We start from the raw sequence: 26,542 nt of genomic DNA, 5'->3' as shown, positions 1-26,542 counted from the left end.
GGAACTGAAATGTACTTGTTTTGATTAAGTCCAAGTTGCAATGAGGAATTTGGAGCAATTTCCACCATGAGGCCTAGCAAGATTTCTCACTATGTCTTCCCTCCTGGTGAAGGGCTTATGGCCAAAACGTTGACTCTCCTGTTCCTCAGATCTTGCCTGACTGCTATGCTTTTCCAGTACCACACTTTTCAGATCTGATCTCCAGCATTTGCAGTTCTCATTTCATCCTCCTCATTGACAATGACACCTGGCATGTCCAATTTTGGTACTGTCTTATCATGTGACATTCCCAGAACAACACTCGGTAGATATCCCAGAAGTCACTGGCATCCCTTGCACCTGTGCCATCTTTAAAAGCCCAAAGTTGACTTGGACAAATACTGTCATTCTGGAGGTGCCATGTACAGTTTTTGACATTTGCTGTGGACATGACTATAAGGGGAACTCGGTGCTCTGCTTTGCAATCAGGGATTTGGATGTCCTGCTAGATGGAGTGAAGAGGTGCAACTACTTCTTTCCCTACAATCAGCAGTAGACGCCACAAGGTCAAACCATGCAAACCAGTCCAGGATTGCTGCCTGCATTAATGCAGTTGCAGCCACCAGAAGGAATGCACAGCAATTTTTCACTCCACTCTGTCAACATAAGTGCCATCAACTACTCTCGGTACCTCACACTTACTCTGTCTCTGATACTGTACCCATCTGCCATCTATGTTCATGCTCTACCATTATCATTATTGTCTGAAAAACCTTTCCACACTCACTCTTACCCACTCCAGCTCCAACTGCACTGACGATACATTCTCTCTGTGCTGCCTACTCACTGACTCAGGACACTTCCCCACCTGCACAAAAGTAACGTATGGCCACCAACTTTTACTACCTTTAATACCAGCCTCACTCTCATTCCAGAATGTAAAGAACCCACATTTGGGCAAAAAGACTCAACACAGGTGGTGCACTGCCTAACATTCCCCTTATCTGGAGAGGATCCTGACTTTGACAAAGCTCCTGGATTGGTATCAGAGGCTATCCTTGACTTGCTGTGTTGGGACTCCAAGCTCAAAGGCTCTTCCCTTTGTCTTAACTGAGGCCTGCTAACAACCATGAAAAACTTGCTGGCTTTGTATCTGCACTAAAGGGCTAGGCAAGACAAACGTTATATAAATCTGGTATTTCTGGCTGAGGGTCAAGGTGTGCAAAGGCACAGGAAAGCAACACAAGGCAGGTACTGTGAGCATCCAAGTAGGCTTAGAGTGAGTGAGTGCTTTAACAGTGAGCAAAGAGCCCATGAATCCTGCCTCGTCTAGTCCATGGGCTGTATGTGTGCGTGTCCTTGAATTCACAATGTCTTTGCTACAGTGTCACAGTGATAGTTGTTGGTGTAGCATTGAAGTGCAAAAGCATATTGTAAGTGAATTGATGATGAGCTGGCACATGTTGAATGTTAAAGTGGGGTGCGTGTGGCCAGTACAAATGGAGCTTGCCCTGAGATGTTGTTGCCCAGTGTTCTTTATTGAGGTCCCTTGACACAAGTAATGAGGTGATATTGCCAGGTACTTACTTTGAATTTCCCATTGAATGTTCTTAACATCTAGCTTACTTGGTGTATTTGATAAAATAGGAAACCGAATATCAATTAAACAAATTGAGCAACTAACAAGGCATTTAACAAGCAATAATTATTCTTAATTAGCAACACACTGCTGTCAAATGAGAAAACTGCCACCTTGTTTGTCAAAACCATAAAAGATGGATTCTGGAGTAGAGTGGTGCTGGAAAAGCACAGCAGTTCAGGCAGCATCCGACGAGCAGTAAAATCAACGTTTCGGACAAAAGCCCTTCATCAGGAATCCTCTACTCCAGAATCTGGTTTCCAGCATCTGCAGTCATTGTTTTTACCTCATTGTTTTTACATAAAAGATGGAACAGAGGCTGATGATGGCATAGTGGTAATGTTGCTGGATTGGTAATCCAGACATCCAGGCTAATGTTCAAAGGCTGGTAGCACAGTAATAATATCTCCACTTCCAGGAAAATATCCATTATGTCCATTAACTCATCTTTAAAAAAGGCCCTTTTGGTGCAGTAGTTATGGCCCTACTTTTGGGTCGGAAGGCTTGGGTTTTCAGATCCTCCTCTGGAAGTGGTTGAGTTCAGCTGCGTGGGACTTCTCATGTGATAGTGCTCCAAATTTCATTGTGGCCCACATCACTCAGTTCTCTGTAATATTCCACCCCAGGATTTTAATCGTCTAACTATTCCTAAGTAACTGTTAACTGCACTTTACTCTCTGACTAGAATGGATACTTTTGGAGAAGTCCAGACATTGGGGAATTTCCCATCAGAATATCAATTTCCCAGGTAATTTGGTAGGAGTCTGCTATTTTGGGAATTGTGCAGGAATCTAATGCATAATAACTGTCTATGCTGCAGAAATTACTACCTGACCACTTTACAATCCAGGCCTTTATGTACACATAAAATGTTCCCTTGACTCTTGCACCAATTATCATAAATATGAGTTCTTATTATCCTGCCAGTGAAAATAATTTCTCTGCATCTACTCTCTGCTGCAATGAACCTGACAAGAAAATTTATATTTTTGAACAGTTCTATTAAATCCCAGCTGAACAGTCTCTACTGTAAGAAGTACAACCCATCTTTTTTAGTATTTCCTCTTAACTGAGTTTGTTTTCCTCAGTCCATTCGGGTAAATCTTCTCTGTGATTCAGCATAATTTCTGGAGCTATCCTGAACATCTTTTATTATAAAAGATAGTGTGATGTTTTGGTCAGCTATGTCACCTCAATGGGAAAGAAAATGAAATATCAATGGGATATAAATATGATTTCCTACTCCAATGTATCTCAATAGTTATTCTGTTAACACTCACAGCAGCAGTGGAGGCCATACTTTTATTTGTGGAAGAAATTGAAGTGAAAAAAAAATTCAGGCCTATGGGAAGTAACAGGGGAATGGAAGTGATTGGATCATTGTTGCAAAGAGCTCACATGGGCATTAAGCCATGTATATAGCTCCATAGCTGTAAAAGTAGCTTTAATGCATATTTCCAGCACTTACAGTTGTCACTTTGGCTCCCAAATGTGTCTGTAGTTCATGTGTACACTTCTGGCTTGGACTGCATTAGTCTCCATTTGCACATCATATGAGTCTTAGTAGTATTTTCCAGAGGAGGCAGATTGTGGCATTGTTGGTATGTAATGCTTATTTGACTCTTACAATGCCATTTACAACTTCAATGTTTTAGGAAAACGTCCTTTGTAAACACTTGTATATTTGAACATATGTAAAGCAGCAGGAAAGATCCCTTGATGTTTAAGGGCATCATGAACAGCTCTCATGTTAGTTCCTGATTGGTTTCCATTGGCTTTTGCAAAGTTCTTTAAGTATTTATTGGTTATAACCCTTAGTTAAAGTTGGTGACAGCTATAGGGAGTGATGGGCATGTCATCATTGCAAGAATTCTGCTCTGACTATCACTTCTCAGACTTGAATGTTGTCATAATCATTCCTCTCGGCTTGGAACATGAGAAGAGAATGAACAGAGGGAACACAGAGAAAGACAAACAGCTGAAGAGGAAGGGCTTTTGCCCGAAACATTGATTTTCCTGCTCCTCGGATGCTGCCTGAACTGCTGTGCTTTTCCAGCACCACTCTAATCTAGATTCTGGTTTCCAGCATCTGCAGTCATTGTTTTTGCCTAGCTGAAGAGGAAGAAAGAGGGAGAGAAGTCCTTTAAACAGGAAACTATATCCACCAGGGACTGTAAGGTGGTGCAACACTATCATTTCTAATACAATTATGAATGGAAAACAATGCTCTCACTCCATTAATGAATATCAAATAAAAAAACAGATTTCAGTGGGTACTTTCTTAATGAGGCACAGGTATTTAAAGCACTCATCATCAATGAGATTGAGATGGAAGAACTGCTCCTTAAAGTTCCTGTTCCTGTCTTTATCAGTGTAAAATAATGAAGTACAAAATAATTAGGATAGGACAACAAACACAAATGAATAATTTTGATTAATTCCATGATATGCAGTTTAAAGGATTGCTATTTATTTAAGCTATATTTTAAATTACCACAGTGTTCCCAAGTAAACAGGACTAACAAAAGTCTCTTAGGCTGGATACAGTTTCCAGAAATTAGTAACCAGGCAGAATCCTGTTTCCATGGTCACTTTCACCACCACATATTTGGCATTTCTTCCTGAGAAAATAAAACAGCTTTTGAGAGTAGAATGATTGTGTGATGTATCTTGAACTGAAACTGAAACTACAAGCAGGAGTTAGCGTGTTTTGAGAAGGTTGAGGTTCTGGATGTAGGTTTGCCCGCTAAGTTGGAAGGTTCGTTTTCATTTACCATTTACCCATTTACCACCCCCTGAGAAAATGAACAGGAAATAACATCACCACAGGAAATGACATCACCGGCCCAAAGAAACCTAAACACATAAATACAAAGTGGGCCATGCCACCAGTGCTTCATCCGGAGGCTCACTGATAATATTATCTAGTATGGTGATGAAACATCTGGAAAAAAAGGACCAGCAATAATACCCTTACTGGCATAAAACTCACTAAAGAGGAGGAAAACAACAACAAACTGCTATTGCTGGATGGCACAGTACAGCGAACAGCCAATGGAGAACTTCAAACCAACACATACTGACCAAATACTGAACTACAGAAGCAATCATCCCAACACCCACAAACAAAGCTGCATTAAAACATTATTTCAATGAGCCACTATACACTGCAGCACAGAGGAACTATGCAGAGCAGAGGAAAATCACCAATACAGGGTATTCAAACAGAACAGTCACTCAATGAACGCAGTCTGCCGAGTTCTCAGCAATAAACCTCAACAAGCAGACAAAACACGTCCAGAAACTCTAGCCACTCTCCTTACATCAAAGACATCTCAGAAATGACTGCCAGACTACTCAGACCTCTTGACATCATGGTAGCCCACAAACTCACCAACACAGTAAAACAGCAGCTAATGAACTTGAATGCCCTATATAGACAGCAAGCAAAACTAATGTCATTTACAAAATGCCTTGCAAGAACAGTAACAAACAGAACATTGGACAAGCAGCCCGAAAGTTATCTACCAGGATACATGAACATCAACTAGCCACAAAAAGACATGACCGCTCTCACTAGTATCTTTACAAACAGATAAGGAAGACACCACTTTGACTGGGACAACACATCTATCCTAGGGCAAACCAAACAGAGACACGCACGAGAATTCCTAGAAGCATGGCATTCCAACTGGAACTCTATCAACAAACACATTGACTTGGATCCCATTTACCACCCCCTCAGAAAAAGAACAGGAAATAACATCACCACAAGAAATGACATCTCCAATCCAAGGAAACATAAACACAAAAGTAGAAAGCAGGCTATGCCACCAGTGCTTCACATGGAGACTCACTGATGATGTTACCGAGTATGGTGACAAAACGTCTGAAAACAAACCTTCCAGCTCAGCGATCAAACCGACATCCAGAACTATGAGCAGGTAGATGAGCAGGAAGCATATTTTGAGTACAAAAAGGATATACATGTAAAATTGCTGTGAGGATGAAAATTGTTACAAAATTTTGATTAAGAAACTTGGAGAATAATTTCATCATCATAATTATTACATAATTTTTACTCTGAACTGTGAAACCTGTTAGTTCTTTATGCAGATCTTTCATTTGGGGATTGAATTTATTTCCAAATGATTATCTTTTACTAAGGGAAAGAAATACTGGTGTACCTGCTGTCATAGCACTTCTGAACTACATGCCTCACCCAGTAATTAGGAGGCTTGGTGTCCAAGCAATTCCACATTAACATTGATAATGCAATGTCAAATATTCTAACAATTAAATATAAACCATTATCACATTTGTTTAAATCAAAGCAAGAACTCTGCTGTGATGCTCAATTTTTCTATAGAAGCTGTTTTTTCCTTCTAGTTACTTCACTATTTAATTTGTGACTCTAATTTTAAGAGCCACCTTCCTGATATTGGCGTGCAGTCCCAGAAGTTGGTGACATGGAATTTCCAGGTTTCAATGATGAAGGTGTACATGAAGTACAAAGTAAGCATCACAAGTACTATCAAAGTTCGAAAACAATGATTCCTATACGTCCAAAGCCAAAGTAAGTGAAAAAAAAATCTGTTCTATGACACAAAACCTGTCTGATTTTCAGAATTAAGCAATCTTTATTATATACAATGAAAAACATTTTCACAGGAATCCATCTCCATCTCCAATAGAAGATGCTGGCTTATTTTCATACATCTTTTTCTCATGGCTGACACCATTGATGATCAAAGGGTTCAAGAAGAAACTGAATCAGGACACTGTACCTCCCCTGTCCCATTTTAATTGCTCAGATGTGAACGCCAGAAGGTCTGTCAATTTGAAAGTACATTTTGAGTGATCACATCTTATAAAAACAGGTATAAAAAAAACCCTTTTGACATTTTGCTGAAAAATATTTACAGATTCTTACGCCTTTGGAAGAATGAGGTGGAACGAATGGGCATTGAGAAAGCTTCTCTGGAGAAAGTGACAATGCAGTTTCAACGAACAAGGCTTATTATGAATATAACTTGCACAGTCATTTGTATGATTTCTAGCTTTTTGGGACCAGTAAGTAGTCACGTACATTTTCTTGTTTAAGAACTAATTACATGCTATTATAATAATTAATTTATTTTCTTTTATTACAATAAATTTGAAATGGTGTAGATTTTAGATAAGCACTGAAATATGGCTAATAAACCATCATATCTTAAAGCATGAAAGAACATGATCTTGATCGTAAATATATGTTATTTATGTCTCTCCAATTTAATGAAACCATTTGAAACCTTTTCTCTGCAATATGACCTTTACTGTAAGGTAAAGCATAAAATGAATGTCAGCACAATTTCAGGAGGTTGCATACCTAAAGGGCAAAACTGCCATTTATTTCACAATCTCACACAAAAATATAATCAGTATAAAAAGAAAAAATCCCGCACAAGTAGAACTGATATTAATCTTCAAATCTGAGTTAAAACTATTGTTTAGGTCGAGTACAGAGAGATTTGCTCCAAACAACTATTGTACACCTCAGTGAGTGAACTAATACTGTCTGGTTTGCAAATCATGATTTTCTTCCAGATTAGGTGGAATAATGGCAGAAACAGTTAGAAAATGAGGTGGTGAGGCCATCTGTAGTGTTCCAACAATAATGGTCCCACCCTACCTCCCTGACATTCACTGCTGGGGGAGTATGTAAGTTATGTTGAAGGTATGATGCTTGGTGGATCATCCTGTTTTCCCAATTCTGCTACCTTAGGATTCACCAGGGTAAAGATGTCAATAAACCTTGAATTAAGGTCCTAGGGAGTGTTGCTGAATAAAGAGACCTTGGAGTGCAGGTTCATAACTCCTTGAAGTGGAGTCACAGGTAGATAGGATAGTGAAGAAGGCGTTTGGTATGCTTTCCTTTACTGGTCAGAGTATTGAATACAGGAGTTGGGTGGACATATTGCGGCTGTACAGGACATTGGTTAGGCCACTGTTGTGCAATTCTGGTCTCCTTCCTATCGGAAAGATGTTGTGAAACTTGAAAGGGTTCAGAAAAGATTTACAAGGATGTTGCCAAGGTTGGAGGACTTGAGTTGTAGGGAGAAGCTGAACAGGCTGGGGCTGTTTTCCCTGGAGCGTTGGAGGTTGAGGGGTGACCTTATAGAGATTTACAAAATCATGAGGGGCATGAATAGGATAAGTAGACAAAGTCTTTTCCCTGGGGTCGGGGACTCCAGAACTAGAGGGCATAGGTTTAGGGCGAGAGGGGAAAGATATAAAAGAGACCTTAGGGGCAACGTTTTCATACAGAGGGTAGTATGTGTATGGAATGAGCTGCCACAGGATGGTACAATTGCAACATTTAAAAGGCATTTGGATGGGTATATGAATAGGAAGGGTTTGAGGGATATGGGCCGGGTGCTGCAGGTGGGACTAGATTGGGTTGGGATATCTGGTCGGCATGGATGGGTTGGACCGAAGGGTCTGTTTCCATGCTGTACATCTCTATGACTCTATGACACTAAGGGCAAGCAGTCCCTACTGCACGCTTTCGGGAAGGCAAGTCTCCATTACCTTGTTTCTTGCTCAGTATGCTACATATCCTAATATGTTTTGTTGTCTTTATGGAACCCTTTCCTCCACATTCTATCAAAGTAACCTGCCCCACAATAAGTCCTGTTCATTCATCAAGGCCACCTTCACTGATATACCCTATGCCATAAACTTTACTCCCAAAATCCTTAGCATCTTCAAGTAACTTCAGACTGGATGCCTGTGACCAGTGGAGTGCCACAAGGATCAGTGCTGGGTCCACTACTTTTCATCATTTATATAAACGATTTGGATGTGAGCATAAGAGGTATAGTTAGGAAATTTGCAAATGACACCAAAATTGGAGATGTCATGGACAGCGAAAAAGGTTATCTCAGATTACAACAGGATCTTGACCAGATGGGCCAATGGTCAGAGGAGTGGCAGATGGAGTTAAAGTTAGCTAAATGCGAGGTGCTGCATTTTGGGAAAGCAACTCTTAGCAGGCGTTATACACTTAATGGTAAGATCCTAGGGAATGTTGCTGAACAAAAAGACCTTGGAGTGTAGATTAATAGCTCCCAAAAATCACACAAAACCAGGTTATAGTCCAACAGGTTTATTTGGAAGCACTAGATTCCAGAGTGCTGCTTCTTCATCAGGTGGTTGTGGAGAACAAGACTGTAAAACACAGAATTTATAGCAAAAGTTTACAGTGTGATGTAACTGAAATTATATATTGAAAAATACCTGAATTATTTATTAAGTCTCTCATCTTTTAGAATGACCATGTTGGTTTCAGTTCTTTCATATATAATTTGCAAAACTTCTTGAGAAGTTATATTCTCGAGTGAACTTTAACAATTGGTGTCATGTCGGCCCAGATAATGTATTGTAGGTGTTAGCTTCCCTGTGTGAGGCAATGGTCTGACTGTTTCTAATCTAAAAAACAGATTTACAGGATCTTACATAGATTCATGCAATTTTAGGGGAAGTAAAATATAATTCTACAAGTACAAAGTACAAGTACAAGTACAAATGTGTGCATGCAGGTGTGTGAGTGTGTGTGTGTGTGTGTGGGGGGGGTGTTATGAGTGTCTGTGAGAGAATGTGTGTATGCGTGTGACTGTGAGTGTAAAGAGGTCTGCAAGAGGGTGTGTGTGGTAGTGTATGTGTAAGCATATCAGAGAGGGTCTGCGTGAGTGTGTGTCCATCTGTCTGTTTGTGTGTATAGTGCAATAGGGTCACAGTACAGGTGACCCCGTTGCACTATACACACACACACCCTCTCTCTGATATGCTTACACATACACTACCATATACACCCTCTTGCAGACTTATACCCCTTTCCACTCACTCTCACTGACACACACACACTCTCACAGACACTCATAAACTCCCCCCCGCCACATCCCCCACCCCCATCCCCATCCCCACACAGACGCACCCGCGTGCAAACATACAAATATAAGTTTGGGGGGTGAATTTGAACTTGCAGAATTACATTTTACTTTGCTCTAAAACTGCATGAATCCATGTAAGATTCTGTAAATCCATTTTTTAGATTAGAATCAGTCTGACCATTGCCTCACACAGGAAAGCTAACACCTTCAATACATTATCTGGGCCGACATGACACTAATTGAAAATGTTTTGCAATTTACAAATGAAAGAACTGAAACCAACATGGTCATTCTAGAAGATGAGATACTTAACAAACAATCCAGTCCTTTTTCAATACATAATTTCAGTTACATCACACTGTAAACTCTTGCTAAATTCTATGTCTTACAATCTTGTTATCCACAACCACCTGATGAAGGAGCAGCGCTCCGAAAGCTAGTGCTTCCAAATAAACCTATTGTACTATAACCTGGTTGTGTGATTTTTAACTTTGTACACCTCAGTCCAACACTGGCATCTCCTAGTCATGATGTTTGCTATGCTTTCCTTTATTGGTCAGAGTATTGAGTACAGGAGTTAGGAAGTCATATTATGGCTATACAGGATATTGGTTAGGCCACTTTTGGAATATTGCATGCAATTCTGGTCTCCTTCCTATCAGAAGGATGTTGTGAAACTTGAAAAGATTTAGAAAAGATTTACAAGAATGTTGCCATGTTGGAGGATTTGAGTTATAGGGAGAGGTTGAATAGGCTGAAGCTATTTTCCCTAACGTGTCAGAGGCTGAGGGAGTGACCTCATAGAGGTTTATAAAATCATGAGGGGCATGGATAGGGAAAATAGACAAGGTCTTATCCCTGGGGTGGGGGAGTCCAGAAATAGAGGGCATAGGTTTAGAGTGAGAGGGGAAAGGTATAAAAGAGACTTAAGGTGCAACATGCAGTGGATGGTATATGTATGGAATGAGCTGCCAGAGGAAATGGTGGAGGCTGGTACAAATGCAAAATTTAAAAGGCATTTGGATGGGTATGTGAATAGGAAGGGTTTGGATGGCTATGGGCTGGGTGCAGGCAGGTGGGACTAGATTGGGTTGGGATATCTGGTCGGCATGGACGGGTTGGACCAAAGGGTCTGTTTCCATGCTGTACATCCCTATGACTCCATGAATTCATGACCTCATCCCAGCCTATCTGCTCCATTCCAATATTTAGAACATAGAATATAGAACATAGAACTGTAAAACACAGTACAGGACCTTTGGCCCTCGATATTGTGCCAACCTTTTATCCTACTCTAAGATCAAATTAACCTACATATTCTTCATTTCACTGTCATCCATGTGCCTATCCAAGTGTTGCCTAAATGTCCATAATTTATCTGATTCTACTACTACCACTGGTAGTGCTTTCCATGCACACACCACTCTCTGTGTAAAGAATCTACTTCTGACATCTCCCTTAAACCTTTCTCCAACCACCTTAAAATTATGCTCCCTTGTAATAACCATTTCCGCCCTGGATAAAGTCTCTGGCTATCCACTTTATCTATACCTCGCATCATCTTGTACATCTATACCAAGTCACCTCTCATCCTTCTTCCCTCCAATGAGAAAAGCCCTAGCTCCCTTAACCTTTCTTCATAATACATGCCCTTCAGTGCAGGCAACATCTTGGTAAATCTCCTCTGACCCTCTCGAAAGCTTCCACGTCCTTCCTATAATGAGGTGACCAGAACTGAACACAATATTCCAAGTGTGGTCTAACCAGGGTTTTATAAAACTGCAGTATAACCTCATGGCTCTTAAACTCAGTCCCTTTGCTAATTAGAGCCAGCACACCATACACCTTCTGAACAACTCTATCAACTTGGGTGGCAACTTGGAGGGATCTATGGTAATGAATCCTAAGATCCCTCTGTTTTTCCACACTGCCAAGAATCCTGTCTTTAACCCTGTAACCTCATTTAAATTTGACTTCCAAAATGAATCACTTCAAAGTTTTCCAGGTTGAACTCCATCTGTCACTTTTCAGCCCAGCTCTGCATCCTATCAATGCCCTGTTGCAACCTATAACAGCCTTCCACACTATCCACAACTCCATCAACCTTCATGTCATTGGCAAACTTACTAACCCACTCTTACATTTCCTCATCCACGTCATTTACAAAATCACAAAGAACAGAGGCCCAAGAGCAGACCTTTGCAGAACACCACTGGTCACCGAACTCGGGGCCGAATACTTTCCATCACTATCACCCTCTGTCTTCTATGGGCCAGTCAATTCTGTATCCAAACAGCCAAATTTCCCTGTATCCCATGCCTCCTTACTTTATGAATGAGCCTACCATAGGGAACTTTATCAAATGGCCTTGCTAAAATCCATATACATCACATCCACTGCTCTACCTTCATCAATGTGTTTTGTCATATCCTCAAAGAATTTAATAAGGCTGTTCATTTTGACCTGCCCCTCTCAAGGCCATGCTGACTATCTCTAAACAAATTATGCTTTTCCAAATAATCATTTAGTGATCCCTCTTCTTACCAGAACTGATAACATTTCAGTTATTCATGTTTTTGTTCTGAACGTCCCACCCCATACCTTATTGCTCCGCTCACATTTTTAAACCATGGAAACCATTTAAAAATAAAGCTTTGCTCACACCTTACTCCTTGCTGTCTTTGTCTAGTGTCCATTTTCTGTACATTCACTATCACTTGACTTTGGATATGTTTTCTCATTAAAGGCACCACATGAATGCAGGCTTTGGTTATTATTGTTGTTGTCGATATATAAAGTGGATGTATCCCATTGATATTTTGTCGAACACAAAAATGTCACAGTATTATTACTGTTTAACTGCTGCTGCCCTTCCTTACTTTACAGGCAGTGCTGGTTCATGCTATACTCCAGCATATTGAAAAAAAGTCAGACAGTCTTGTTTATGGAGTAGGTCTGTGCTTTGCCTTATTTACTACAGAGCTCTGTAAAACAACTTTCTTCTCAGCCTCATGGGCTATCAATTATCAGACTGCCATTCGACTAAAAGGTGCTATTTCTACTTTGGCATTCATTAAGCTGATCCATCTTAAAAGTTTAAACAACATTTCCATTGGTGAGGTAAGCACTAATCTATAATATAAGATTACTCAGTTGTCCTTCATTGATTTCCATATGGTTGAGAAGATTGTGTGACAGTAATCTAGTGGCAATGCCTCTCTGACTTTTTTTTTCTGTTTTTCTCCCTATGGTAGATCCAGCTTTTTAAAATAGTTTCACAGATAATAGTCAGTTGAAATATTGGTCAGACCAAATGTCTAAATGGTTTACATATCTATTGCTGCACCAATCCAAGTTTATTCCAACCGCTCCTGATTTGACACAACACGTTCTTAACTGACCTTGATCTGCCTTGGCTCAAATTTATTCTGTTAGGCTTGTGGCTGCGATTAAAGTCATAAAATACAATACAACTTTGAATCTGGGAGGATTTAGATGACCATTTCATATTTTACAACAGTATTTCAGTAGCTATTACATTTCCTGAAGCACTTCAAGACACCCTGAGGTCATTAAGTGTGTTACTTAAATGCAAAACTTTGCTGTCTTAATAATTGGCAGGAGAAAGATTGGAGGAAACTCTGCTTGGCCCACATCCCTAATTTAATCGTTTGGGGTTTCCTGGACTCCTCTCAGAACTTCCAGAAAGGTGAGAGGTCAGACAAATACACTTAGGTGCCCAGACTTCTTCCCAATACATTTAGACTGCAAAACCCAGCTTGTGCTTCCTAAACCTACTTCCTGATTTTTCTTCATCTTAAGGTACCCTCTCATGAACTCCCCAAGTACTGACAGACCTGATCTGCTCCACCTGCAGCACTGCCAGAACATACACTTTTCTTGATGTGGAGGAGCCAGTGTTGGACTGGGGTGGACAAAGTTAAAAATCACACAACACCAGGTTATAGTCCAATAGGTTTCCTTGGAAGCACTAACCACAACTACCTGATGAAGGAGCAGCGCTCCTAAAGCTAGTGCTTCCAAATAAACCTGTTGGACTATAACCTGGTGTAGTGTGATTTTTAACTTTGTACACTTTTCTCTATGTTCTTATCCCATCATCTGACAGCCCAGTGTTGTCACAAATCAATATCCTCCCCTTCCTGTAATAAGAGATTTCAGTACGATTTCTCAATGTTCCCCAACATCTAGACGTCTCCAATATTATACTTCAAAACCAATATCCAACTCTCATTGCTGCCAGATGTTTTACTATCATTTACTTAGTAATTCCGCGAGTAAAACATGGTGCTGGCCCTCTGGTGAGATATATCCCAGGACCTGTCAACAGTATGTCAAATATCAGCAACTCACTTGCATGCTGCCACTTTGAAAAACCTTTCATTCTTCTACTTATTATGACATCCTTTGATACTCGCTCCATTTTAGTCCCAATGCAGGATTTGGTGAGCAATGCCACCCATATCCTTGGATTTAGCACATAGTGTTTCAGATCTCAAGGCATTCTACAGTAACTCAAACAACATTTTCCATCGCTGAGTAATACTAACTCACAAAACTAATTTAAATGTGTTCAAAGCTTTGCACTTTCCCCAACGAATTACTCACTATTATTAATTTTCACATGTCTCCATTTGCTGCAACCTCACATTATCTTTTTGTGTTCCACTATTTTAAGAAAGTGATGTATAAAAATTATATTGCTGGTAGGAATGCAGGTTAATCTACAAAATAAAGTGTTGGGATCAGTTGAATTTGGTGTTGGGTTACTAAATATTTTTTAAAAAGCTGTGCTCTCAGGATTGTTGTGATGCAGTAGTAGTGTCCCTACCTATGGCCAGAAGACTTGGATTCAAGTCCCACCTACTGGTGTGTCATAACATGTCTGAACAGGTTGAGATTAAAAAAATAGATGGGTTCTTCTGCAATGGGAAATTAATGTCTGGACAGGGAATGGGTCGAGAAGGGAATGGTGTCAACTGGCTTATGTGCTAAACTACAGATCCATATCAAATCCCTTGTAAATCTCTGAAAGTCTTTTGCTGCCTAGTTCAACATATGGATATCAGTTTGTTAATCAAATGAGACTTGTAAGTACTTTTCATGACTTTTCATGACCTCAGGACATTCTAAAGTGCTTTATAACTAATAGAACTCTGTTTAAAGTGTAGCTATTGTTGAAATGTAGACGATGTATGACAATTTGTGCACAGCAAGCTCCCATAACAATGATATGTTCATGAACAAATAATCTGTTTTGAATTATGATGATCAAAGTTTAATTATTGGTTAAAATACTGATTAGACTGAAATATGTGGGCAAAGAAATACGTGATAACAAAGATGACCACCCATTTAGTTTGTGGTAACTGTTTCTCTACACAAATGTCAATTACATGTTCTGTGACTTTACTGATATTGGGCTGATGGATTAGTAATTTACCAGATTGGACTTGTCCTGCTCTTTGTGAACAAACAATATATGGACAATTTTCTACTTGTTGAGTAGAGGTCAGTTTGGTAGAAGTTTCAGTTTCAGTTTTGTCCAGTTTCATAATCATTATATTATCATAATTCCTTATTTTTTATTTGTTATATTCATTATATACTATATACGTAAATGAGGTAATATAAATTTTAATTTGATATTTAATATTTATAAAAATAGGAAATGAAACTAGAACACAAAATTTGTTTAGGCAGCATGGGATATTTTGTATTTCCAGTTGACTGAGGAAGAAATTATTCAATTACTTTGCTCCTAATATAAATAAAATAAACTGAAATTATTACATATAAGAATTATTCACAAAATTTACAAATCTTCATCAGTTTAAATGAGGGGACTCTTGAAAAGGTTTTGTAAGTCATTATAGACTTACTTTAATATTCTGATTTTAACATTTATTCACTATTGTTTTCCTACAATCCACCATTCAGAAAATGAGTGGAAGAGCATAGACTGAGTTTGTTAACCCATAGTAATCAAATAAATACAAGGGGTGTAAAGTGAACCTCTCTGAAAAAAGAGAATATAGGACAGATCCAGCATCTGAATTGAAGTGAACTAGGAGAGACATATTACACCCTTCTGAATACTTTAAAATTTAAATGAGTAACTAGATCAATTAAGAGATTAAACAGCTGTCAACATCTGTGCCAAATATATAACATATCATACATATTTTAAAGAGTTTGTTTTGAAGGTTTGTTTCTAAATGTATAAGGTATATCAGGAACCTACTAATTTACATGACAAGGGTATTTAAAAAATCATCACCTCTCCACAACACTTTAATGATGAAAGTGATATCAGCTTTTTTTGGAACTGAAATAATGAAAATCTCTCCTAACAATGATGTGAATTCTTTTTTCGCAAATGGATCTGACAGTTCAGATTCAACTTTTGTCTTGCAGAAGTGTAGAATTATTTGGCAACATCTGCCACTGAAAAAGTAGTGTTCAAAACATGAAAGCAAAAGAGAGGAATCAAGGTTTTTGTGTTAAATATAGATTGATTTCAAATCAAGTTCAAAGATTGAAAAACATGGCTTTGAGTTAACTTGTTTCATTTTACTTTCTTTATACAGGTATTGAACCTATTGTCAAATGATGGTCATCGACTATTTGAAGCTGCTTTGTTTTGTCCTTTTATATTTGGTACTCCGATATTGCTAATCAGTTGCACAATATATTGCTACATTATCCTTGGCCCAACATCATTGTTGGGGATTGTTGCTTATGTTTTATTTATACCTGTTCAGGTATGACATTATAATGAAATGCCTAACACACCTATTGTCCCAAATTTTAGTACACATCAGCTGAGCTAACTTGTGAGCACTGTAAATTTTGAGTTAGATGAATGATTGTTTCAGTTCAAATGAGGTGTTTAATATTGAAGTCATGACCAAAACTTACATTGCATTTATTTAACACCTCTTCATACTTTGGATATCTTATGTTACAGTTAATTATGGGCATTAGCTATTAGCTTAGTTGGCAAAGACCACAGCTCTTAAATTAATTGAAATAATATAACCAATGGATTACTTTAGAAATGTAATCATTGTTACATTTTAGGCAAGTTTGACAGCCAATTTTCATATAGTAAGCTCTCAATCAACTCAGTAAAGAACTCTGCTGACATCAGTAGTCATCCTCTAATGAGTATGATTATCCATTTTAAGAAATACCGTGTTAATCATCAAAGGTTCTGTGGGTCCGTATGTGACTGATAAGCCCAATTCTAGAGCACATCTCTGACCACACATTTAGCAGGCAGGGGGTTGAATTGGTTCTTGGTCTTGAGTTCTGGCATTCCTTCCTCTGATTCCTTTTCTGTACTTTCACCTGCCAATAATTGTTCTCAAAGAATTGTGTCCCTTTATACAGGAACTTCCTCCAAATTGGTTTCTTCTGAACAAGTGTCCCACACATTGACATCTATGTTGCATTTCTTGAGGGAAACCTTCAAGGACTTTTGAAACATGTCCTTCTTCATCCTTTTGTTCGAGTGCACTGGGTGAAGATGATTTGCCCTGGCAGTGGGAATTCAGCTATCCTAAAGAACTCTGTGCCCTTTAAGTAGCAGCATTTTATATTTTATATCCACCTGAACAGGCGCATCAGATCTTGGGTTCACATAATGGGCCATCTCTGACAATGCAGGATATTCTTGATGCTGCACAGAAGTATTACTCAGCCACTGACTGAGCTGTGCTAATAGTATATTAATGATGTAGTGCTTTACTAACAATATACTGCATTTGTGGTAATACTTTCCTTTAGAGGAGTTGCGAGACTGAGAGCCTGTTGTTTTAGCTGGATATCAAAATATTACAACTGTTTAGGGAAACTGAAGGCTTTCTGCTTATGTCCTGTTCACCACTTCTCATTCAATTAGGATCATAAAAAACAGACTCTTTCTAACTTTTTTATAGTATCTTACTGTGCATGAATGCTGCCATATTTACCTTCTAACAACATTTTAAAAATAATTCAGTACAAGTACTATGAGATGTTTCTGAAAGATATGATCAAACAGATTATACTAACTGGCGATTTTTGATACAATTTGTAGCTCAGGTTGATTATAAGTATGCAAATTAGCTCATTGAGCTAGAAGATTTGTTTTCAGATGTTTCATCACCATACTAGGCAACATCATCAGTGAGAGTCTCTGGTGATGCGCTGGTGGTATGTCCCGCCTCTCTATTTATAAGTCTTGGTTTCTGAAGGTGGGTGATGACATTTCCAGTTCTTTCTTTCAAGGGAAGGTAGATTGGATCAAAATCAATGTGTTTATTGATGGAGTTCAGCTTAGAATGCCATGCCTCTAAGAATTCCTGTGCGTGTTTTTGTTTCGCCTTTCCTAGGATGTGCGTGTTGACCCAGTCAAATTGTTATCCTTCTTTGTCTGTATGAATGGAGAGTAGTGATAGTAGGTCGTGTCCTTTGGTGGCTAGTTGGTGTTCATGTATCCTGGTGGCAAGTTTCCTACTTGTTTGTCTGATGTAGTGTTTTTTACAGTTCCTGTATAGTATCTTGTAAGAATGAAAACAAATCTTACAACTCAGCGTGCTAACTTACATACTTATTATATTAACTTTCCTTTCTCTGTAATTATCCAGAGCAAAATTTGCATATAAAGCTTATTAACTCATAAGAGTCCACTTTTTATAATTACTTAGTTCACAAAGTTAAATAGAGAAGGGAAGTAATACAGAACATCCATATCATTCTTCTATAGAAACCTAAATTTGTTCCATCAAAGCAGCTAGCTCCAATGTTTTTGTCTTCACAACTACCATCGCATTAAAATTACTAGAATGCAGAAGTATTTCCTGAACTTGAATACCTCTGAAACATCTTTCTAATATTTCCTCATAATTTGCCTTCTCTGCACCATTTAAAGGGCTTGAACATGCTCCTTATGTTTGGAGACGAGAGACTGAACTTTCATCTGGGTTCAGAGACAGAATTGGAGAATGAATGGTTTTACTTATATATTTTGAGGGGAAGAAATGTCATTTTCTTTCGTGTTCCAGACCCTCTGACCTCATTGCAGCTCAGGAATGCCCAGTGTGCAACCTGCTGAGGTTGGCTTTCCAATTTTAAATTAAATTTGGTTTTGTTCCCACTTATTATGATCAAGTAGTACAGTTTTGGAAACCCATGAAAGGCATAACAAGTTTGAGAGTTTATGAAGAAAATAATGCTGAGGTCATTCTGAAAATCTGAGTGGCAAACCATTTTGACATTTTCAAATGTCACGCCTAGATGCTGCATTGTAATGTAGGTATGCATCTAATGCAGCAGTTCAGCAGACAGAACTGTCCTGTATGGGTAAGTTGACATCTCCATTATGTAATTGTTGGCACATGTAACAGTAATACAGTACTTTTCCAATGTAAAATGTCTTCTGATGTCATGTTTCTGTGCTGTAATTTAGTTGCACTGGCAGTAGGAAAGTGTGCGTCTGAAGGGATTAAAAAAAAAGTCTGACCTATTTCCTCTCTGTGGTTTGATAGACACTTGAGTTTGAAATGGAAATTACTATTTGTGCTGTCAAAGTAAATGTCTCAGATTTAAACATTTCCCATTTGATTATACAGCTCAAAATTCTTTGTCCCTCATTATTTCTACAATTGTTGCATGAACACAGGGCGCATAGAAAAATTCATGGTAGTCAGGAAGAGCCAAGGGAATATCATGGGTTGAATTTTCTCATAATTTGGCTGTGTCCATTTCAATGAGTGTTATGGAGGCTTTCTCTCCTGGAACTCCAGCGAATTTTCTTGCAAAATTATACACTGGTCACCTCTTCAAATAGTACAATGCCTCCCCGAGGCCACTTTTGTGTTTTCCTGCACTTGCAGTGGCAGATGTGCACATCACTGCATGACAATCCAGGTTTCACATCATTGGTGCCATATTTAAAGCCCAGCGGTGCACCAGTTCAAATATTGAAAGTCAGAATTCACTTTTAACTTCCAGTTTAGGATGCATTGCCTGAGAGGTAGTTGATAGTTGTATGTTGGCACTGCAATTTGCTGACAGGAGGTGGGCTGGGTGAATATGGGCCATTCTCTTTCCTCAAAACTGTCGGAGGATAATTTAGTACCAGACTCTACCAGTCTGGTCTGAAGTTACCAGACCACACTGGTCTGTACAGCGTCCATGATCTGTAGGAACACCTGGCAAAGCCTCAAGGATGTTAAGAGCACTGAAAATATCAGCCAATGAGAAATCTGCATTCACCCATCACATGGTAGATTCATCTGAGTATCATAATGAAATTTTATGAAAACTTCAGAAAATTCCAATGGCAGGCTAATTAGGCATTTAGAAATCACAGGCTTAAAAAAATTTGATTGGCTAGGATTACACAAAGATGTGGTCATTATCAGATAGTTAGCAAAATCCATTCAATCCATTCAATTTGTGTATTTAGTTGTGATACCAGCTACAGATGAATCATTTCATAGAACCTTAAAATCTTCTGTAGAATCGTTACCTGAAACCATGAATTGGAATCAGCGTCTTTTAATGATTCTGGATACTTACACAAGATTTTCAGAAGTGGTCACTTTCGGAAAAGCATTGCAAGAATGGAATTGTAAAAGTTAGTCCCATTCTTTTAGAAAATATGAATTACCCAAATAAATACAATCAGATAAAGGCTCAAATTTAATATCACGAACATTCCAAGAAGTGGAGATGAGCTTCGCATGGAAAAAAATGTACTTCTTCTGCATATCACTCACAATCTCAAGATTCGTTGAAAAGATGACATCAAATTTTGACATCAATGTGATTGTTGATAGAGTTCCAGTTAGAATGCCATGCTTCTAGGAATTCTCATGCATGTCTCTGTTTGGCATGTATTGGGCACACTCAATACACAAGAAAGGAAAACGCTAGAAAGACTAAAAAAGGTAAAAAAAAAATTATTATCCTACCTGCAGACGAAGGACACTTGAGAGTCGTTTAAATCAAAGAGACTACATTGAGAAAGTGAATGCACTATTTGCAGATATGAATACTTACCAACAGGTGGCGCTATACCCAAACCCACAACTAGAGAACCGAATCATGCTTTCAGCTCATTGAATCACAGCTCTACTCAAAATACTTCAAAAATCTGAAGAAATAAATAAGACCAATTTCCAAAAAAATGAAACCAGATGGATCCAACATACCATGCTTCTACAGATTACCAAAATTCACAAACTAGAAGCCCCCCTCAGACCCATAGTGTAACACCAACTTACAGACTGGCCAAGGAGCTACACCAAAGACTAAAACACTTAGTGAAAGACTCGCACCACTCCATCCACTCCACTCAAGAATTCCTGAAGATTACAAAAGACACCAAGATAGAAGAGGATGAAATATGGTCTCCTATGATGTAACAGCCCTGTTCACATCCATCAACATCAACTTCGCCAAGGAAACACTGACTGCATTATTAGAAGAACCAAAGACACGTACACCAAACACCACCAATGTCATCAGCAAGGACAATATAGTCAAGCTAGTGGACCTATGCCTTACCACCCACTTCACCTTCAACAACAAAACCGACAGACAAACCAAAGGAACACCCATGGGATCTCCGATATCAGGTCCTTAGCAGCGACAGTAATGCAGAGACTCAAACAAACAGCTCTGCCAACCATCCAACCTAAACTTTGGGTCTGTTATGTGAATGACACCTTTGTCATCACTGAATGAAACAATTAGAGGAAACTTTCAAGACTATTAATAATACTCTTACTGGAAAAAATTTCACTAAAAAGGAGGAAAACAACAATAAACTGCCATTCCTAGATGTCGCAGTAGAGCGTACAGCCAATGGGGAACTTCAAACCAGTATCTACAGGAAAACAACACATTCTGGCCAAATACTGAACTACAGAAGCAATCGCCCCAACACCAACAAGCAAAGCTGCACTAGAACATTATTTCAATGAGCCACTACACAGCAGCACAAAGGAACTATGCAGAGCAGAGAAAAATCATCTACACAGTGTATTCAAAGAGAAAGGGTATCTAATGAACACAGTCTACTGATTTCTCATCAACAAACCCGAATGAGCAGACAAAACACAACCAGAAACCCTAACCACTCTCCCCTACATCAAAGACATCGTGGAAATGATTGACAGACTACTCCGTCCTCTTGGTGTCATGTTACTCCACAAACTCACCAACACACTAAAACAGCAGCTAATGAACTTGAAAGACCTTACACAGACAACAAGCAAAACTAACGTAATTTACAAAAAAAACTTGCAAGGGCGCGGCAGTACGACTGCAGGTCATTGCGTATCGCAGAACTGGTACAGGTGCCCTATTCGTTTTAGGGCGGCACGGTGGCACAGTGGTTAGCACTGCTGCCTCACAGCACCAGAGACCCGGGTTCAATTCCCGACTCAGGCGACTGACTGTGTGGAGTTTGCACATTCTCCCCGTGTCTGCGTGGGTTTCCTCCGGGTGCTCCGGTTTCATCCCACAGTCCAAAGATGTGCAGGTCAGGTGAATTGGCCATGCTAAATTGCCTGTAGTGTTAGGTAAAGGGGTAAATGTACGGGAACGGGTGGGTTACGCTTCGGCGGGTCAGTGTGGACTTGTAAGTAATCTAATCTAATAGTAACAAACAGTACATTGGACAAACAAACAGAAAACTAGCCACCAGGATACATGAACATCAACTGACCACAAAAAGACATGACCCACTCTCACTAGTTTCCTTACAAACAGATGAGGAAGGACACCACTTCACCTGGGACAACACATCCATCCTAGGACAAGCCAAACAGAGACACGCACAAGAATTCCTAGAAGAATGGCATTCCAACCTGAACTCTATCAACAAACACATTGACTTGGAGCCCATTTACCATCCCCGGAGAAAATGAACAGGAAATGACATCACTACATGAAATTACATCACCAACCCAAGGAAACTTAAACACATATACACAAAGTGGGCCATGCCACTAGTGCTTCATCTGGAGGCTACCTGATGATGTTATCTAGTATGGTGATGAAACATCTGAAAACGAACCTTCCAGTTTAGCAAGCAAACCCAAATCCAGAACCTCAATCTGAACCACAAATCTTTTCAAACTCGCAAACACATAAGGTGCTGAGGAGTCTAGACAGAATGCACGTGTCAAGGAAAATCCAGAACTAGAAATCACTGTTTCAAATAAAGGGCTTCAAGAAAGGAGAATTATTTTTTGAAAGATAGTTGTAGGTTTTTGGAACTCTTTTTCTCAAAAGGAATAGAAGCAGAGTCTTAGATTATGTTCTTGACAAGCAAGAGGACGAACAGATAATAGAGTGGGCAGGAATGTGGAATAATCAGATCAGCTCTGAATGGCAAAGTAAGCTCCAGGAACTGCATGACCCTATTCTTGTTCTTAATTTGTTTATATGTAAAGTTCCATCATGCAGATTAGATTGTATTTGAGAAAAGAAGCTTCATTCAATTAAAATAAATTTTGACTGTTAACAGGTTTGCTATTAGATATGTTTGATACTTTTTTAATATTTATAGATAGTTTTGACATTTTTCAACATTTCCTTTTAAGCTTGACCTGTCTTGACAGTTCTTGACATGTTTGACACTTCTTTGTCAGCTTCCAAGGGATTTATGCATCTAATAGGCACAATCAGCAAGTCACAACACAGTAGAGGAGTGCATCGAGGATGTAATGTAAAGCTTTCTAATGTTCATTTAGAATTTCATTTTCTCAAAACGTTGACATTAACGGTTGAGCAAGATCATCATGTTCTGAACTCAAATTAATTGCTGCTTGCTAGTTTTGAAACAAGTGGTCTGCAACCTTGATGAGTAATTATTTTGTGGATTGCTAGTGCAGGACTAAATCCAAGTTTACCTCAGTTAGCTTTGTCAATTTTCTTCAAAATTTATCAATTATATAAACATATCCATTACATCAGCAAGGACTTAATTAAATGGCACAGTGAACTTTATGCTGAATAGGCTGCTTCTGTTCATTCATCTTGTGGTCTTATTGTTTTATTAGTTTATTTCCAATTTATGAGATTTTTCTTACATTCCTAATTCTGTGATTTTTGAGATTGTTAACAGCATCATTAAATATTATATATAGCAGGCCTTTCAGGGGCAGCACAGTGAAGCAATGATTAGCACTGCTGCCTCACAGCACCAGGGGCCTGTGTTTGATTCCGTCCTCATGCAAGTGCCTGCGTGGAGTTTGCACATTCTCCCTGTGCTTATGTGGGTTTCCTCCGGTTGCTCTAGTTTCCTCCCACAGTCCAAAGATGTGTGGGTCAGGTGAATCGGCCATGCTAAATTGCCCAAAGTGTTCAGCGATGTGTAGATTAGGTGCATTAGCTAGGGGTAAATGTAAAGTAGTAGTTTCAGGGAATGGTCTGGGTGGGTTACTCTTTGAAGGGTCAGTGTGGACTTGTTGGGCCAAAGGGCCAGCTTCCACACTATAGGGATACTAGGACTGAAATTTTACATGGCAACAAAATTTGTAATGATCAATTATCAAACTGTTTTATGTGCCACCCAATGTTCTTTTCCATAAATTTTGCTGGAGAGGGAATTCAGGACAGATCATGTACTGATGCCAGGTCCACACAAAATGAGCTTTGTTATCATTTTGCATATGTACAAGGTGTTAAATAAATGCAATGTTTGCTTGTTGCTGTCTCAGTTAACATTGTCAGGTATGTAGGATCCATTCATGAAGGCACATTGTTTTTAAGTTATGATAAATATAAGTAGAGAGCCATTAATGATGGATGACATGTTACTGCTAACTTCTCTAATGATAATTTCTATTCTAATGGAACAATTATTTTTCAATTTCTATTTATCTTGAAATAATTATCATTATAAATTTGGAAGAATTTCTTACTGTCATGAACACTTTTGACAACTAAAATTGCTGAGCTTACTATTAAACTTTGACTATCTTTTTTTTATGTTCCTATATTTGTATTTCCCTTCATTGATTTCTTGAAAGATCGCACAAAGCATGTCTTTCTTACCTATTTAATATCTTTTTCCATTATTAATTTACTTTAGCACCATCTTTGCCTCTTCTACATTTCCCTATCAACAGTATACATTTATTTTTGGAAGGATATTCTGAAAGGTGTTCTTTATTTCTCAGCTGCTATTTTCTTGTGTTCTTTTCTCAATCAAATGCCTTGACGTTCAGAAGCTTTTTTGTGAAATTGGCATACAGGAAGTTTAGAATACATCACGAGATTATTTGTGATATTTATTGGTTCCAGCTGTTAATGGCACAACTTACTACAGGATTTCGACGCAAAGCCATTGTTCAGACAGATACTCGGGTGCGATTAATGAATGAAGTTTTGACATATATAAAACTGATAAAAATGTATGCATGGGAGAAATCATTTGCACGTACTATTCATGGTAAGAAAACACATTTTTCAGTGAACTGGAGTAAAAGTTGTTCATTCATTAAAGCCATGCTTTTTTTTAAACCTGAATTGTCTTTGTGTGTGTATATATACATATGTGTGTGTGTGTGTACAGAGGAACCTCGATTATCTGAACATCAATTGTCTAAATTTTGAATTATCTGAAAAAGATAGCAAGCTCCTGATGCTTGGCTAAACTGTGTTATCCAAACATTTGATTTGATTATCCAAACACAATACTCCCGCTCATGTCGTTCGGATAATCGAGATTCCTCTGTACATATATATATATATATATATATATAGAATGTAAACATAACAGTAGCTTTATGTTATCTTTATAATTCAAAACATGAAATATCAGTACCCAGAAACAAGGAATAATGCATATTTTAAATTACATAAGTTTTATGGATCTTAAGGGACATTAAATGTTGGCTGATGCAGACAATTTGTGCTGTTAATTTTCTGAAACAGATGTTCGTAAAACTGAACGAAAGATATTAGAAAAAGCAGGATATGTTCAAAGTGTGAATACTTCAGTTACTCCTATTGTACCAACATTGGCCACAGTCCTCACATTTGTTGTACACACACTCCTGGGATATGAGTTGACAGCATCCACGGTAAGATTAGAAGTAAAGAACATTTAATAACACACTTAGTGTTATCCTGACTATCTGTAAATTTGTTCCTTTATATATTTTTTCTCATCACTCAAGGCATTTACTGTGATTGCAGTTTTCAATTCAATGAAATTTTCATTGGCCAGTCTGCCATATTCAGTTAAAGCATTTGCTGAGGCTAAAATTTCTTTACGGAGATTAAAGGTAAATTAGTAACTTTGATAATAATTTTACATTTATTGTTTTAAATATAAGCATGTTGTTTATAGATGCATAATTAAACAATTATTAAAGTCCTAATTCAGAATTATACATTTATGTTCCTTTCAAAAATTTACTTTATTATTAGAAAATTCTCGTCATGAAAGATCCTGTTGTATACGTGAAAAGTATGAAAGACTCTCAATATGCCGTGCTGATGGAAAATGCTTCACTTTCATGGGACAATACAAATGGTAATGGAACATTAAATACTGCTGACAAGGTGCCAAAAGGAAAAAATGTTTCTAAAGCAAATGGAGCAAATGACCCCAATAGTTCTGGTCAACTGCCAGAACTTACATCTAAAACATCAGCAGAAAAAGACAGCATTGTATTAACGACTCTCCACAGTATTAGCTTCAGTTTGGAAAAGGTACATGGTCACAGATATTACACCTGTTAAACTGGTGCATCTTGCATTTGAGGACATGTCTGAGGTCTAATAAATTAAATCTTAATATGGATTTTTTTTCTCTCAGGGGTCACTCTTAGGAGTTTGTGGAAATGTAGGAAGTGGAAAAAGTTCTTTAATATCTGCTCTACTGGGACAGGTAATCACATTTTGGATTTAGTAACCAAGTGAAAACTGCTAATACCATATTTAGATCAAACCAGTT

The 26,542-nt window shown here is 38.4% G+C and overlaps 1 protein-coding gene across 3 annotated transcripts in view; it reads left to right on the top strand.

Annotated features, from left to right (window-relative positions):
* The window catches only part of abcc12 (ATP-binding cassette, sub-family C (CFTR/MRP), member 12), a 117,490-nt gene that overhangs the window by 10,617 nt on the left and 80,331 nt on the right, over nt 1-26,542 (top strand). For 2 of the 3 annotated variants that reach the window (XM_072596243.1, XM_072596246.1), the window contains exons 2-11: nt 6,044-6,194; nt 6,290-6,448; nt 6,544-6,691; nt 12,439-12,672; nt 16,164-16,337; nt 24,883-25,030; nt 25,516-25,664; nt 25,761-25,868; nt 26,014-26,298; nt 26,405-26,476. In XM_072596243.1, the coding sequence (XP_072452344.1) occupies nt 6,088-6,194; nt 6,290-6,448; nt 6,544-6,691; nt 12,439-12,672; nt 16,164-16,337; nt 24,883-25,030; nt 25,516-25,664; nt 25,761-25,868; nt 26,014-26,298; nt 26,405-26,476 (1,584 nt within the window). In that variant the 5' untranslated portion in view covers nt 6,044-6,087. The remainder of the gene's footprint in view (nt 1-6,043; nt 6,195-6,289; nt 6,449-6,543; nt 6,692-12,438; nt 12,673-16,163; nt 16,338-24,882; nt 25,031-25,515; nt 25,665-25,760; nt 25,869-26,013; nt 26,299-26,404; nt 26,477-26,542) is intronic. The other variant, XM_072596245.1, reaches the window with a different exon arrangement.

This window comes from Chiloscyllium punctatum, chromosome 26 (genome assembly GCF_047496795.1).
Source record: "Chiloscyllium punctatum isolate Juve2018m chromosome 26, sChiPun1.3, whole genome shotgun sequence".
NCBI classification, from domain to species: Eukaryota; Metazoa; Chordata; class Chondrichthyes; order Orectolobiformes; family Hemiscylliidae; genus Chiloscyllium; species Chiloscyllium punctatum.
This window is presented reverse-complemented; position numbering and strand designations above follow the sequence as displayed.